Source organism: Varanus komodoensis, unplaced genomic scaffold (assembly GCF_004798865.1).
Source record: "Varanus komodoensis strain SLA01 unplaced genomic scaffold, ASM479886v1 scaffold5, whole genome shotgun sequence".
NCBI classification, from domain to species: domain Eukaryota; kingdom Metazoa; phylum Chordata; class Lepidosauria; order Squamata; family Varanidae; genus Varanus; species Varanus komodoensis.
The window spans coordinates 8766798-8784522 of NW_025336087.1; the positions used below are offsets into that span (position 1 = coordinate 8766798).

Sequence of the window (17725 nt, forward strand, 5' to 3'; positions counted from 1 at the left end):
TACTTGGAGGAGGGCTTTCTCTGCGGTGGTGCCCAATCTATGGAATGTGCTCCCCAGAGAGGTCCGCCTGGCGCCATTGTTATTTGTTTTTCGGCGCCAGGTGAAGACCTTTTTATTTAAACGTCATTTTAATTGTTAACAATATTTACTTATTTATCTGGCCAGGGCGACTTCTTTTCTTTTTTCTTTTCTTTTCTTTTCTTTTCTATAAAACTTTTCTTTTATAACTTCTTTTATATTGTTTATATATATATATATATATATATATATATATATAATTTATTTTATATTATTAATTTTAATTTCATATTGTTATTTTTGTATTGTATTGTATTGTATTGTGTTGCGTTGTAAGCCGCCCCGAGGCTTCGGCAAGGGGCGGCATAGAAATGTTCTAATAATAATAAAAAATAATATACACATTTGCTTATCACTCAGTAATATAATACATATCCATACTGAACTGTAGGCTTCCACACAATTAAAGATGTGTTATGTGTTTGAGAAATTTAAGTTAGGACATCCACATTTTACAGACTTGCCTATGCATTGGACTGAATTTTTAAATGTATTTTTATCAGGTCACAAACGCAGGATAAAAATAGTTCTACTTCAAAAATGGCAAAAGACAGAAGAATTCTCTACTGAATGCAAATGGTTTTACACTTAAATTTAAAGCATAGCTTTATAATTTCATGTTCAACCAGAAATACAACTAAATTCTCATATAGGTACAAATAATATCAAGAATAGAAAGATATCAAATATTATAGTGATTTTTTATTTTATTATATTTCTAATCAGCTCACTGACTAATGTTTATAAACAGTTAATTTTTACAATAATGTATTTTTATAAAACAATTTTACCCTTGGCATTCTGAAGGAGATAAAGCACTCTTTCCCACACCCAGTATAGAAACATAGTGTGCTACTAGACAATGGAAAATGTGCTTCATCTTTCTTCTAGCAGCCCAGTCTTTCATCTGGGTGAATTTCCTAGTTTTCTCTGAGCAGGTATCTGATTAAAAGTTAGTCTAGGAAAAACCTAGCATTTGGTTCCCACTGCTGGTCCAATGAGATCCCTTATTTATTTGGATAATGTGTTTCATTTTACTTTATGCTGCTTTTACTGTAAGACCGTCCCAAGACTCTAGCAGTTGGACAGTATATAAAAGCTTTAAACAAACAAATAAAAAATAAATTTATTCTGTTGCTAGGAGCCAGCTGCATCCCCTGCAGCACAGGTACACATCCTATGGCCCAGTAGCTGCACGCAGTCCAACAAAGCCATTCTTGTGACCTATGCTATGCTATACACCCTCACAAAAACTGATAGCAAATTCCCTGCTGCCTGTGCTCTCCACTCCCTCCCCCAAAGACATTAATACAGATTGCTGGGGGGATGCATGTGTGCATTCATGTGTGTTTACAGAAGCATGCCCGTAGCTGCAGATAGCTGCATGGCAGCCTCTGAGTCCAAGCCCAACATTAATGCCAAAATGTTGTGTGCCTTTACTACAGCATGGAAGCAGCAGGCAGTAAAATGAATACATCAGAGTTAAGAAACCAATCCACATGAAGCAGCCTCACTTCCCAGAAATATTCAGTATTTATATTTGAGGAAAGAAATGCTGAAAAAATGTCGGTAGAGCTTGACATATCTGCCCACTTGTATTCCATATTATATCACATTAGCTATTATAGTACAAACAGCAGGCACAACACAAAGCATGCTACTCAAATTTTGTTTCAAATGAATTATTTTGGACCTTAGCTCAGTAAAATGAAAAATTGCTTTCTCTGGAGTGATCCAGAAAGAGACCTGATAACATTAAATTTACTGTAATTGAAATCATAGGTTTATTTTCCTTTGAATGGAAATAGGCATAGCATAGGTATTTTTTATTATAAAGGAATAAGATTATTACTTATTGTAAGTAATACCTGAGACACCACAATGAGTATGGTCATAGAAGAGCTGATGATACATGGCAGACTTTTTGTAAATGACATGAGGATGACCACTTTCATAACTGAAATTATTGAAATTTTCAGTTGCATTTCTTAGAGGCTCAATAAAATACTCTTCATCTTCCGTAGCAATAACACCATGCTAAAGGGAAAAAGAGAACAAGAATGGAAGTTGTCCATCATAAAAGTATAACACACAGACAGACAGAATACTTCAGTCCCTAGCTCAGTTAAATGGATTCCACTTATTTAAGTAAAGGCAAGTCTCTTTCAAAATTATAAAAATGAAAACAAAAGCATGTCATAAAGAGGCTTTAGTTATTAACATAATGCACAAATAAGATGTGCTTCCTAGATTTATATTTATGTCAATAAAGGAGAAAGTCCTGATAAAGTTTGTGCGTTTCCTTCAGGGAAAATATGCAACCCCTGACAGCATTCCTATTTCATGTACAAGTAACATCCAAAGATATATATTCTCAAGATAATATTTTTTCCAGGCATGCTGGTTTTGTATAGTTGCAATGGCAAATTATTTAGAATGATAAAAACAAAAAAGGAAATACATGTTTAACACATTATTTCTGAATAAAGCAGTTTCAAATATACATTTTAGTCAATAAGCACACAGATGTTTTATGGCATATATTGTTTAATATCACATAATACACTGACAGTTTTAAATTACAAGGTTATAATTGATCAATTGCTACTGATAATTTACAATACTAAGAAACACTTGCTATTTTAGTAAACAAAAATATTTGCCTGTAACTGCTACTCTTTGAGTGGATATTCTGTGTAATCACACACATGTGAATATACTTGAGTATATCACAGGCAGGACCTTCCAAAAATCTCTGGAGCATTAGAAGTGCTGTCCAACTCAACTTGCCCATAAGCAGTAGATTCCCATGCTGTGGACAAGAAGATGGAATCAGTGCCATCCCACTTCATTCCATCCACTGACAGTCACAGAAGGCATAAATAACAGACAACCCACACAATAAGGTTTTGATTTCAGTACAAATTCCTACTGTAGCAAAGAAGTACATATTGTGTAACTGTACAGAATATCTTGAGTTGGTTTTAGTTTAATATATACAACTGAGCTGGTGGAAGTAGAATTCCTGTCCCACTCCTCCCCATGGTGGTCCCTTTAGCTGCTAAACGGACAATCAGGGTCTTTGTTGAATGGAGTGAGCTGAGATGCATGGTGTGAGGTTACCCAAAATCAGGTGGAGGCATCTTCTGTGAGCATTCTACCCTGAAAGGCAAATCTTGGCTCTACCCTCTTGTGTAATTGCATAATAATGACCTTTGTCTACTAGGGAAAAAATGCAGGTAAGTGAAAGGTCAGTGCTGATTATCAATACCTCCTGTGCTACAGCATTGCCAGTAACGGGGTGGGGGGAGTTTCAAAAAGTAGCCAAGAGTCTATTTTCCTTGAGATAAACTGGTAGTCCAAAATAAGACTTTATGAAGATGTGTCTGAGTTGCTGTAGAGAAAAATTCATAGGCATTCGGCTGTGTATACTTCCAGGTGAAAGGGTTCACTTGGAAGTGGAAGTACATCCACTAAGTACTCCTTTGTCAGCACAGGAGAAGAAGGAATCACTCTGAGGAGAACAGAGATCCCAGTTCTTGACTGGGAGACGCAATCTAGTATAAGATGCCTGAATAAACATGGTCTCTGAAAAGGAAGGGGAAATAGCGGGGGGCAGGGGGGGGAATCTTAGAAATCAGTTGGAATGGAGGCAAATCAAACAACTTTCTGAATTGAAAAAACAAGATTGCTGCAAATGCTAGCAGAAAACTAGGGATATTTGGCATCATCTGCTGTAAAAAAAGTCAATATCTGGCTACCACCCAAAATGGAGGAACAGTTCATGAAGAAAATGCTTGAATCAGTTAAGGAAATCCAACCAGGTAGTTTATCCCTAGAAACAGCTGTGAGATAAGTCATCTTAAAGTCTACTACTAATGCTTGTTACTAAACTATACAACAGAAAAGACAAATAATTATGTGTGTTGTGATAAAACTTTATGAATGCCATGCCAATTGTAATCTGCACAGTGAAGTTTTTCAAAGAAATAACAAAGCCCCTGAAGAAGGGTTATTTGGGTTTGCCTCTGATGCATTCTACAGGCTCTAGGCTGACAACCCCTGGAAAAACAGTTCAGTCTGGCTAAAGTTCAAGGCACTGAACTTGGTTAAGAGGACATTTACCTCCAAGGGCCAGAGGAGTGTGTCAAACATTGTATTACAAGGTCTCAATCATCAGTGAAGAGATAAGAAACCAGAGGACTTGGAATCTTGGACAGAGGGGATTGAAACAGGGGGGACATCCCAAGCTGCAGTTGGGGGGAAAAATAAATCTTCAGTTGTGCACGAGCACACAATCATTTTTCAACTTCTGAAGAAATATGAATAGCTGTTAATTCAAAGCAACATCCCCAGCTTGGTGCCCCCTAGTATTATTGAGGATGGGCTGATAGGAGTTGATGTCCACAACATTTGGAGGGTGCCAGGTTGCAAAGGTTGATCTAAAGTATGGTGATGAAAGAAGCCTGATAGCAGTTGGAGCTTGACTGATCAGTAGAACCAAGAGGATGTCAGCACCAATAAAAGTGTTGAACTGTGTGGGAGTGCGGTGAGATGTCTCCAAATGGATAATAGTCCTAGGAATTTTACAAAGAAATGATCATATTCTCTTATGTGCTACAGTTGTATGATGAATACATCTACTACAAGGTGGATGTACACAGCAATCTCAGTCATGTCCTTTAAACAAACCTTGTAGTTGGGACTCTTTTTGGTAGGGCATGTTTCAAAGTAACCAATGGTACCTCTATGAAATGGTGAAAGAAACATAGGCATTAAAGGAAAAAGGGAATTTCTTCGAATTAAAGTATTTAGAATTTTTGATCACAAACATTTATTAGTTCACATGGCAGAAGTCGGGAACTGGACAGACACACCCTCCCTTGTGTTCTAAGAACTATAAAACAGTTCTGCTGAATTGTTGTCATGACTTCCTCCTTTTGAAGGAGTTCCTCAAGCTTAGATGCAAGAAATGCATAATCCAGGAATCAGAGCAGCTCAATTGTTCAGCACAAAACCTGAGAAAGCATGGAATTCTATAGTTTTGTTGAATGACTGACAAGGCGTAATGGTCAGTAGTACTCTGATGCCAGCACGGAGAAAAGATCAAAATTGATGGCAGAACTGGGGATGCGGTAGCAATGAGGAGACTTAGTTTTGAAGGCAGAGAAAGAGGAATCATTCTTGAATAGAAAGTTACATTCTGAAACTTGTTTGGGGAAAAAAACCTATTATCCTTCAGCATGATAACTGCTACTGCAGCTCCAAATGGATACAGAAGCATCTCAAGTGCAGTAGCTAAAGAAAAGTCTGTTGGATTAAAGTCTACTGATTAATCTCTAATAAATGAGCAAGAAAACCTAAAGTCTTTTTTTCTCCCTCATCTGCTTAAGGCCTCTGCCATTAACTCCTAAGGGGGCTACAATCAGCCTGTGTCTAATAACTTTTTCTCATCTAATTTTAAAATGCATGTTCTTAAATTATTGCTTTCATGTGTGGTGAATTTAAACTCTAATCTATACAGTATTACAAGAGGAATAAACCCTCTGAATTCACATATAACAAGCCATGCTGGAGACTGCACAAGCATGACTTGTCATTATGTTTGAATTCAGCATCCATCGCGAAGTGCAGAGAAATAATATTTTTGTAAGATTTCTGCACTTCACCATGGTTTGTTGTTATGTGTGGCCCCAGTTACAATATTTCTCTGCAGTTTCTACATTTCTGCCGTAGTGTTTGACAGAAAGAGCAGCCACAGCTGCTGCAGGTGCTCCAGCATGCAATTTTGTTTTTTGCTGTCCTGTTCCTGAGGCAGTTGCAGTCTGATTGGCTGCCTTGTGTTGCCAATTCCCTCTGTTCAGGTGCTGCCTTCCCAATGCCCAGCCACAGCTCTGAAATCTTGGCAGTAGAAGGGCACTGCACTGCACGGCCTCCAGCAGCAACCACATTGCAGACAGGCATGCTTGACACTGCAGTGCCTCTGCTCTGTTCTTAGAGCCAGAGTTGTCCTCTTGTGAAAGTTGCCCTACACAAGAGGAACACACAGGCTGCGTCCAGCATTGCCAACAGGGTGCTCACCTAGAGAAGCCTATGTCTCCCTCTCTGTCTCTTTCCCTTTGCCCCACTTGTTCCCAAAAATCCCTGGAACTCCCCTCAAGCCCTCCTGTACTCCCACTGCCAGCTGTGGGACTAAGAGTGTCATCAGGCAGATGTCCACACAAGCACCCTTGGGAAATTCTGTCTGGTAGGATTCGCTCCCTGGCATGGGAAGCCATGCTGTGCACCTTCTGTGCACCTGGATGCAGGGGGGCACAGATCCTGAGATTGGTGTGTGTGTGTGTGTGGACACATGTGCAGGGAGGGAGGGAGGGTATACAGGTGTGTGCATGCATGAACGTGTATGTGTGCTTGTATATTGGCATAGTGTGCGATAGTGGTTTGGAAGTTCTCCTGCAGTGCTCCTCTAGAGCAACAACGTTACTCTAGTGAGTAGGCAACTGCTTTGCTAAGCAGTAGAAAAAACCAAAACTCCCCTTCAAAAAAGGCAGACTACACAGGCCTCACTCAGGGGAGCATACAGGTTAATAAACAAGATGCAGGTAGCATAAGTAGGAGTGGTGCACCCTAGGATAATCAATTATCATTATATGATTCTGTGCCATAGGGGCTAATGGGATATTTGTGGCCATTTGGAGAGATGATAGAGAAGCATGGAAACCATGCAGATGTGTGACCCAGGGCACAAGGTAAGATACCATGCCATGGAGTAACCACACAGCATCGCTTAGCATTACGTACTCATATTGTGTAAACTTCTTTCTGACAAACAATTCTGAGATGTTGAATAGGTTGGCCATTCCTGCATTCATCTGCCAGCTCAGCAGCTTACAGGGTTAGAAAATAAATGTGATTTCATTCTGATTTTATAATCACAAGTTTCTTTTGAAATCTAATTGCAACCTTAATATCATTTACTTGTAAATGTCAAAAGAATTTACTTTCGAGTATGTCAGCTTTAGTCTTAACAGGCCTCAAACCTATTCGAAAGTTCTCCTTTTTTACTGGTTTTAATTTGACTAGCTTTTAGAATTGTCTTGCATGCCTGTAAATGCAGTTTACCATAATACACTGTTATAGCAAATATACATCTGTCTCCAAAACAGTCTGAACCAATGATCTCCATGGAAGTTGCACTACCCCACTATGCAAACTGATGAATTTGCCCAGTACTACATTAGCAATAATGGGAACAAGCTCATGAGAACGAGACCCACCTGTAAACTAGCGTTATAACCTCAGCACTACCAAGCAGATGGACAAAACCACTATTTAAATGTTAATACTATTGAATTTTATCTGGCCAGGGCGGCTTATTTTATATTGTATATTGTATTATATTGTGTGTGTGTGTGTGTGTGTGTGTGTGTGTGTATTAAATTATTATTACTATTCTAATATATATATTTTAAATTTTTATTTATGTGTTGTAAGCCGCCCCGAGGCTTCGGCGAATGGGGCGGCATAAAAATGTCTTAATAAATAAATAAATAAACAAACAAACAAACAATGCTGAGGCCCAGCAACAACAGTGAGAACAGTTACTGTTGCCTTTATCCCAGCAGCTTAAATCTCACATTATGGTATTCATTACGCCATTGATATAAAATTTCTGATTCTCCATGCACAAAGTAAAAATAAAGGGTGAGCTTACAACACTATGCATATTTACATGAAGGAAAGCCCCAGTGCACTCAGGGTGCCTTATGTCTAGGTAAACACTTTGAAAATGGCACTATTGTTCATCTTTCACTCTTATGCCAGAGCTAGGTCTTGAATTTTAAAATTGATATGATTATTTGAGCAGCAGACAGTTAGAATACCCCTTCTTTTCCCATTACTTTGTGATTGGACTTATGCCACATCAAGGCATAAGAAGGTATCATTCTTTTTTAATCAATGACTTTACAAGATCATTTCAGAGATTTGTATAGCATATCAATAGCCTTCAAACAGAGTTCTAAAAAGAGAGTTCTTTTTACAGAACTCTCTGTCAGCTTTTTAAGGCCTTCCTTATATGGGGTCCTGACATTAATATAAATTTCTGATTCCCTGTGTTTCAACTCTTTGTAACAATGCTGGGGCCTTGACCCGAAGAGTGCCCCTCAAGTTGTACAGAAATTCAATTTTTTGTGGGTATGAATGTAATGCTAGTGAAGCAGAAAGTATTCAGTTGAAACAGCATCCTTAATTGTGATAATACTGAGAACTGTTGGCACCTAACTATCTGCTTAACTATCCACTGTTAAGTGTGGAATGTGGCCTACTTTCTCTAGCTAACAACACACAGATGGTGGGATCAATGTGAGGATGAACAGGCCTAAATGACCAATGGTCGAGTTTTCTTTTAAAGGTGTAAAAATATTTGGATTGTTAATAGCAGATTTTGTTCTCTTATGAAGGAGGAGCGAGCTGCTCTGTATTGTTGGGTGTACACTTCAGTATAAAGAGCTTTTTGGTTTTTTGAATCTTGCTAGTAGTTTGTCCTCTCCTGCACTTAAACAAATGACTCTTTAGGCCAGTCAGGGTTAGAGTCCCTGACAACATTATAAAGCAAATTTCCAATCCTATGGTATTTTTAAAGTTCATTATTCAAATCAGTTTGAGAGAAAGTATTTCCAGCATCTGTCACAGGGCTGCTTCTACATATCAAGGAAAGAAAATGAAACACTGTACTTTATTCTTTTCTTTTAGAAATCATTGCATACTTCTCCTCAAATGGGCAATTTTCTCCCTTTCCTATGTAAGGTAAAATAACTTCTCAACACTCAGTATCCCTCCCCCCTTGTTCACTGCTTAAAGAAACTACAGCAGGGAAAGAAGACTAGTAAATTAATCTCAGAGATTAATAACCTTTTTGTACCTTCACAGAATGGCAGTTGTAGTTTTTGAATGCTCAGCCCTCCCCCTCTCACTTGGAACCACCACATTCTACTCTTGGCTTGACTCTGCTCCAAAAAAGGCTCTCATGTCTGTATAACATAAGCTGCTGTATAGAACAATTAGTTGCTGCACAGTGAAGATAATGATTGCACTAACCCCAACAACAGAGAGGCTGCAGAGGTGAGGCGTGTAACCCATTCCAGCAGGGCCCACACATCCTCTCTGCTCAAGCTAGACGTTTCTGCACTCAAGCCAAAGGGCTGCAGCAGCAACTGTTGAGCCCCCATGACAGCTTTGTGTCAGCATGCTCCTTTCACTATTCAGTCTCTAAGTAAGCATGGATGACTGGCTTCAGCTCAGTAATAAATATGGAAATAAGGTCTCTGAACGATCATGCAAGAGGGCAAGGAGCTCGTGCTCTCCCCGCTTCAGTTTCTGAAGTTATCACAGAATCCAGGGCTAGGCTGAAGTGAGGTGTGTCTAGAGAGCTGGGGAAATTCTGGCTCAGAGGCTGATTTCCTCTTGGGTACTTAAGCTGTTTAGGGAAATCCCTCTGGTAGCTCAAAGTATCCTTTAAGTGTTTGGCTAGAGGATGCACAATCCAATTCCTTTCCCCTTTGGGCCCCAAGGCTGAAAGGCATTTGTTTCCCTTCAAGCTGAATTCTCAGCCAGGCCTGCTCATGGCTCACACTTGCATGTTGCTGCTCTCTGCTGCTGCTAATCATTGCTGTCAGCATGGAAGTGTGCAACCCACAAGCATGATAGGTTATTCGGGGAGAGGCTGGGGTCCTGTCAAAAATGAAGGCTTTTCCCAGCTATAGCTCTTCCCTCATGTCCTCTTCATCCTCCAGTTTTTGGGCCCAGCATATCCACAAAGAATATACTAATTCTAATAAAGGAGATATTCATGCTCCTTGAGAAAAATAAATATATTAGTATTGTGCAGTGGGGTATGTCGAACTTGTAAGTGAATGGCAGAACGTGTCCTGTTTGGCTCCAAACAGTATGTTGGGAATGCATGAAAGGAGGGAAATAGAAAAACACACATATTTCTACATTTTTATCAAATGTCATCCTCAAAAAAACTCTCCTGTATCTACTGTGAACTTTTTTTAAAATCCTGTCAGGATAATTAAGTATTATAAACCAAAAGTAGTACAAAACAGGAAAGCGTTGAAACTGAACATACTGGGACTTTCTGTGACTAGCAACACAATGAAATCTGAAGAAATGTCTGGTGAATATGAACTACAATGTAGTGAGTTTCACAACATGCAGTATGAAATAGTAATTGTAATAAATCTCTCTTATCTTGCAGACATGTCAGTGACACAAGTAGGGCTATTCATATTCAGGCTACAGGCTACAGGCTACAGAAAAATGCTTGTGTCCAAAACTAACATGTAGTTGGAAAGAGCTGTGATGACTTAACCGATAAGGTGTTCTGATAATATATTCCAACTAACTGCAATCTGAAACAGAATGAAGTACAGTTTTCTAAACCATAAGCATTGAGGTTTTTCCACACAAAATGGCTGCTTTGTGGAAACTGCTTGTATTTATTCATTACTGTTTTTGAAATGTGAATCCACCTCAACTTCTTACAAAACCCAAGGTGGGTAACAATGTGTATTCAAGGTAAAACAATTGGTCAAAATACAAAAATATCTAAAAGTCATTAGGAAGACCTTCTGCTCAGGACATATAAAGGAAAAGCAGAAATTAAGAGCGACTGCAACTGTGTAGTAGCTTTGGTGTACAAGAAGCTATTTCGGGGCAGCTGCTTGACATGTGATTCTTTACACTGCTGAAATCTACTTACAGAAATGGCTTATAGAAGTAAAACATGCACAGTAAGGGCTCATATGGATTGCAACATAGCACCTAAAAGGTGTTTTACTGTATGAGGCAGCTGTCAGAAACTATGATAGTATGTCATAATGAACATTTAGTGTGAATAAGGCTTTAGAACATTGTGAGTTAGAGTGCTTCCAAATGAAGTGGTTATTTTGTAATTGGTCTGTATCCTCCACAGAATTTTATGGCAATTCAGACATCAGTCTAGCTCATATGATCACTACAGACTAAATAAGTACCAGTGGTTTCTTTAAGCTGTGTCATGCTCCATTGAATGCTGAGCACTGTTTGCCTAATCACCTGGCTGGGTGTGACTGGTTTGTTATTCCAACCCAGGCCACATGGTTTATTCGAAGAGGAAACAATCTTCCAATAACACATGCCTTTCCTCCTCAAATAAGCTATGCCACCTAGGTATGACAACATGACAAGCCATGTCTGGGTGGGTAATTAGGCAAATAGTGCCTGGCAAGTACTGGCATATGCCATGGTTAAAACAAGCCACTGTGGCTTGTTTAAGCTGCAGCGGTAATGTGAAGTGAGCTGTTTTCCATTTCTAACCCTTGTATTTTCCCACCTCTTCTTCCAACTTTTTGTTTCTTCAAAAAGCTCCATTATGGAGTAAAAGACAGAGGAGTGGTACAATTATAATTCTTTTTATTATTTATACTAGGAGACTTCTCTGTGATTCAGTGTATCATGCCCTACCTGGAGGAGGATTCATTAAAGGAAGAAGAGTAGGAGAGGTGGCATAGCAGACCCTAACTACAGCCAGTTGATGCTGCAGCTAATAGTCTTACATTGGAAGAGCATCCTGAGCCCCATTCAGCTCCTCCAGGACTTCCACAAGGGCAAGAAGCAGAGCCAGGAATTCACCCCTTGGAAAGAAGGAGGATCAAATACAAGCATCAAAAGTCCAAACAGAAGGTACAGCATAGGGTCTCCTTTAAAAGCAACAGGATGAGCAAAATATCCATCTGTGCTGATTTACAGCCAGCTATAAATTAATCCAGCCAGAGCCCACTCTCTGCTACAGACAGTGGTGTTTCAACCTGATTGAATGATGAACATGATTTGTCCAGTGCTACTCACTAAGCTTTATCATGAGAAGAGGTTTGAACTACATCTTCTCTGTCCTTGTCTAATGTACAATTATCTACATCATTCTTGTTCTATCCCAGTTCAAAAGCAGTTTGCAATGTGGCAGAAGAATCCGTTAATTAAAAAAAAACAAAAAAACTGCTGTTCCATTTGGCTAGTACAAGCCTTGTTTATGAACTCTCTAGATCTTACCACAGATAGGACTGCACTGTAGGACCAGGAAGAAAATCGTGCATCTTCTCTTCCCTTCCAAACCTACCTACAGCAGATAATCCAGGCCCATGAGTGCCACAGGCCTTGAGATTTTCATAAAACTGTAAGGGTTGTAAAACATTTCACAAAATTGGTGGCAAGCACTGTCTTCAGAAAAGATACCGTATAGCTTTTAACATGGGAACAAAAGCCCATTCAATACAGAAACTGGCCATTTTCCAACACCAAGGAATTCTGATCAATAATCCTATTTCTGAAGATCTCATGGCTGGCATCTTTCTGTGGCACAGTAAAACTGTCTCCACATATTGTGGATTATATACTTTTAAGGTTTACTACAATAATGAGTAGTGTCTTGCTTTCCAAACATGGTGTGCTCTTTTATCATTTTGTAACTGACTACGCTATAGTTATTTTTAGGCTTGAATTATAGTACAACTGTACAAGACTTTTTCCATATAAGACTTACTGTTGAAATAACCAGTGTCCCATCAACAAGTGGCCTGCTTACACAAAACACTTCTTATGCTTGGACTGAACACCTTTTACAATGATTTAACAACACTGATATTGTAACAAGGATTTGTTTTTTCTATGAGTTTTTCATATTTGCAGAAGTATTTTGCTCCAACTGGTCCAACAGATATTCTAATATGCCGGAAACTGTATTTTGAGTAACTAGCATTTCAGAAGAGGAACTTATGTTACTCCTCCCACTGATTTGTTAAATTCCTGTGAATCTAATTTCACATTATACTTATTACACATTCATAAAACCTATTACAAATTCAACTATGTAAGATACTAATATTCAAAGCAAACTTCTAAAACGAATGACAATTCCTATATAAAAGTTGACATTATATTTTAATTTGTTAAAATAAAACAGATAAAAGGGTTTTTTGCTCAATAACAATTATATGGTTGCTGTCCATGTAATGCAAAGATTTTCAGATGCTTTCCTAAAGGATGCAATAATACTACAGTTTCAGGACATTCAAATAGCAACTTTACTGTTGTTCTCCCCACTCCTGCTCCCCCATATTACATCCATTGCTACTGTAATTCTCATATATAATTCGGCTGCATAAGCAATATATGGAAATTATTCATTATTATCTGTGAAACCAGCACATAATAATTATTCATTATTATCTGTGAAACCACATTATCTTTGTGGACAAATGCTACCACTGAAAGGCAAACAAGCCCCATGGCCTCATCTACTGGAATGTGTCAGAGACTGCAAAGGCAAAGAGCAGCATGCAAGTGCATTCCTGGTCAGTAGCCAGCAATGTCCTGGACAGGCTGCTCTACCTGACCAGTTGCTACTGGCCTGTGGTGTGAAGCAAAATATTTCTCTGCCTTCACACCCACACATATGAACTTTTGGCAGTTTCATTTATTTGAAATCCTTCAAGTGTTGGGTACCCACCCACTCTAACACTAGAGTATATGTATATTCCTTTAGCACTTTTTAAAGGAACAAGCAAGAACAAGATTATTATCTCCCCAGCAGCAAGCCATAATTTCAAAAATAATTTACTTGTATTCGTTAGAAACTTCATCTGTCTAGCATGCTAAATAACACACCTACCCTTTTATTAAAAAGGGATAAATGCCAGTGCAGTCCTCTGTAGAAAGAACTATGCTCCCAACCATACCCCAGGAAATGTGTGTGGACTGGATACTGCACTATTATCACAAAATGGAGGTTTGTGGGATCATATAAGAAAGGCCATGGATGATTTTAGGGTAGTTTCCTTCTCAAACAAGACATGTTGCCTGGATTCAGACAACATGACAAGCTGTGCCTGGGCAGGTAATTTGGGAAAGGGTGTTTGGCACTTCACCAGCACACACAGATAATTAAATCAGGCCTAAGCCATAGTGGCTTGCTTTGATTATGCAAACTGGATCAATTTACTGTACGCTGATGTTCAGATGACAGCTATGTTACACCTATTGATATGAATAGAACTTACAGTCTGCACACACAGCTCAAATCCAATATTCCTGGTAATATAGAAAGTCAGTTACAATTCTGCTTATAGTTTACAAGAGATGAATTATTAGCACCTTTCTGGAAGCACAACGCATGGCTGAAAGGAGAAGGAGCAAGTAAAAGGAATAAAGCTGAAATTCTATAGCCTGGAGTAAGTTCCTTTGAATTAAATGAAATTTAGTTTTGAGTAGATCTGTATGGGACTGCACTGTAAATTGGTCCATGCCATTGCAATCGATTCAGATTTGTGATTAACAATGGATATGGTTTATATAGTAATACAATGTCTGTTCACAATTAATCTTTTCAGTAGTTACTCATATGTTTTTATTTAAAAAGTGACTGCCACTTTTTCTCTAGAGCATAATTATTATCTGTTTGGCTGAGGGAGAAAAGACCTCATGTGGCTGACATCCATCAGAAGAAAGCCAGCAGTAAGGGGCTCTTGGAAAAGTACTCCCCTTGCAGTTAAAACATCCACTCATATTTTACGTTACAGATGATATTATTTAGCAGTCTCTACTAACACAACCTTCTTAAGGGTGCAATCCCATACAAGTTTAGGTGGGAAAAGGGTCTACAACTCTCAGCATGCCTTGGACATGCTGGGAGTTATTTATAATTCCCCTCTAACAAACTTTAAGAAAACAATCCCATGCAATTTTAGAAAGTAAAAAAGTTCCCAGCATGTTACAGAATTTCACCTTTGCTTTTTCTAAGACTTTAAACTCTACATATTTAGCAGAGTGCTTTTGGCTATGTACAGATGTTGTGTTGTTCCTGTTATTTTGCAGCAGTAAGCCTACCAACATACAAAAACAACAGTCACATGCATTATAGCATATTCATCGGAAAGCATATAGGACATATGGGCCAATTCTTGAGAAAGTTAGCCACATTTATTTGGAAGTATGTCCCAGTGTGTTCCATAAGGCTTACTCCAGTGCAACTGTGTATCTCTTTCTCTGGGTGGGAAACACAAAGTTATAAGACAACAATACATCCAGAAATCAAAGAATAAAAATGGTAATTAAGATAGAATTTGTGTTCACAGCAGGCTTTCTTCTGTATACTTTAGGATGCAAGCCTATGTATTTTTAGGCCAAAAAATCTCCTCCAAATCCCAGAATTCCCTCAGGCTGTCATACAGACTAAGGAATTTGGGAAATTATTGAGAGGGGGGGGGTCCATCTAAATAAACATAGGATTGCACACTTAAAGAATCAATACTAACAATCCAAAATATATTACTTACACTTACCAGACCATTGCAGTTGCTTAATGCTACTTTAGTTGTACCATGCTGGCCATGTAAATATCCTGTATAATGACAGTTGTCTAAAAAGTCATGCTTCCACTGAGGTCCATCTCTCCCCCAGTATTCTACTGTGAAGTGTTTGGAGACCAAATCTGTGTTGAGAGTCAGGTTTAAATGAAAGTGCTTGCCATAGGCAGAAAGTTTAAAAAATAATTTAGAAACTGCCAGTTCTTGGTCATAATGTTCAGTACTCCTCTTCTTTCTCTTGGAGGGCTTAGTGTTTTTCACAGTAAAGCTGAGGAAGGCTCCATTATGATCAACCCTTATTGGGATTGTTAGTTGGTAGTGTTCAAGATAAGACAGGAATTCCTCTTTGAAACCACATGGTAAATCAGTCCAAGAAATGGGCATAAAAGAGAAAAAAATATAACAAGACACAAGAAGGAGTAGTACAATATTATCTACATTTTACTATACCCAAATTCCTTCAAATTTTGTTTTGATCACACACTATTCCCTTACTAAATAAAATTTACATTTTCTTAAATAAAAGTATTACTCTAGCATTAATGAAAATTCTCATCTTTTTTACAGAATTTAATTAAAAAATCTGCTCATCTTTTTTTAAGTATTCTGCCTATTCCAATATATGTACTTTCAGTGTAACACTATTAGAAGGTTATAAGTGATTACACATTTACTAACTGAAAAAAATATTTGCAAGGTAAGAACTGTTTTGTAAATAACTCAGAGTACAGTCCCATTACCAATAAGTCCCAGTTATTTCAAGAGAGGACGAGTAAAATAACTGTCCTAGATTGAGTGGTTCATGATATACAAGCTTCAAGTAATGCACAAAAAAAGAGTTATCAAATAATTCCAACAGAAGAAATAAATCCATGCAGAGATGTGTTTGCATGGGTAAACCCACAATATCCATTCAGATGAATGGGGAACCTGCACACAGAGAAATTCAAGTGTATATATTGCACATGGGGCCCTGGACAAAGCTGTAAACTGCTTAATAAGCATACGAAAAGCAAGCATTTTAATACATGGTTTGGCCTACATTAAATGCTTTAGATACTTAAATATCCCTTCAATTTTAGATTTCTTTACTGTGAAGTAACACATTAAAATATTGACTTTAATTTGCTTATAAAAGTATATACATTTCCAATTCTAATCCCTCAAAGAATGACTAAAATTAAATTTCACATATCCCTTACAATGAATATAAAGATTAATACTAAGCAAAACAAATTAACTGAAATAACTTTCAAGATATATTACCATAAAAGTTGAATCCCTACCTTGAGAATTGTATGAAAGCCTGTTGTCACCATGAAATTCTGACAAAACCATAATTAAGCACAACATCCAAGTCAACGTCTTCCACAATATTTCCATAATTTATAAGAAGTAAGCTACCTATGTGATACAGCTTTAACTCCACTCCAGTATGGCACCATAACCAGGATTTATTATATTTCTTCAGGATTAGCTATTTGTTCCACTTCTTGATAGGTGTTTTGCAATCATATGCTCCTTTTTTAAAGTCTGCAGACATTTTTAATCCAAAAGCAAATTTTAAAAATCATTCCTTCACATGCCATTGAGGAGTTAAAATGAATAGCATATAAATGTCCATTTCTTTACCTGGAAAGCACAGACAACATTGAAAATCAGGTCAATTTAATATTAGATGAACCATAAAATCTTCCAAATTCTAACACAATTGAAAGTAGATCTGTAACAATCCTGTTGAGCTTTCATTTTGCTTGGATTATCTGTTGTAATTCAGGTCATAATCCATTTGGAAAAGTGCATCCTATCACATAAATATAGGCTCCCCTTACAAAAAGACATTATATACATTAGTGCTGGGTTAGGGAATCTCGTCAAACCTGAGATCCAGATTCCATTTCAGAGAAACTCTTGAGGAGCAGATTCCTGTGACATGTGAGATCCAAAGGAGTAGGGCTAAAAATGCAGGAAAAAACTCAGCATATTGTAGCTGAAGGCACTTACTACCCATAACTAGGCATTTCAACCTTTTAGAATAGGGAGAAAAGGAGGTCATCTAGCCCGTTAGGGTCATCTAGGGAACCCTAACGGGCTGTATTAGGACAGCAGGAGGGCAGAATGTAACCCTCATTCAGTGGTTGTTGGAGGGTCATTAGGCTATGTCCCAGAGAGTAGTAAAGGTCTGAGAAAGAGCAGGAGAATAAAAATTCTGTTGCCCTGACAACACTTTCTATCATCCTAGT

General features: G+C 38.1%; 1 protein-coding gene across 10 annotated transcripts in view; it reads right to left on the reverse strand.

The window, feature by feature from the left end:
• The window catches only part of ADAMTS6 (ADAM metallopeptidase with thrombospondin type 1 motif 6), a 176860-nt gene that overhangs the window by 144568 nt on the left and 14567 nt on the right, over nt 1–17725 (reverse strand). For 7 of the 10 annotated variants that reach the window (XR_006416234.1, XR_006416233.1, XM_044445767.1 and 4 more), the window contains exons 2-4: nt 16769–17114; nt 15459–15826; nt 1947–2115 (exon numbers count right to left, since the gene is read on the reverse strand). Coding sequence is in view for 8 of the 10 variants with exons in the window: in XM_044445767.1 (XP_044301702.1) it covers nt 1947–2115; nt 15459–15826; nt 16769–16865 (634 nt within the window). In the remaining 2 variants the exon portion in view is untranslated. Of the gene's footprint in view, nt 1–1946; nt 2116–2741; nt 2891–15458; nt 15827–16768; nt 17115–17725 lie in introns of those variants that run through there. The other 3 variants (XM_044445773.1, XM_044445772.1, XM_044445771.1) reach the window with 3 other exon arrangements.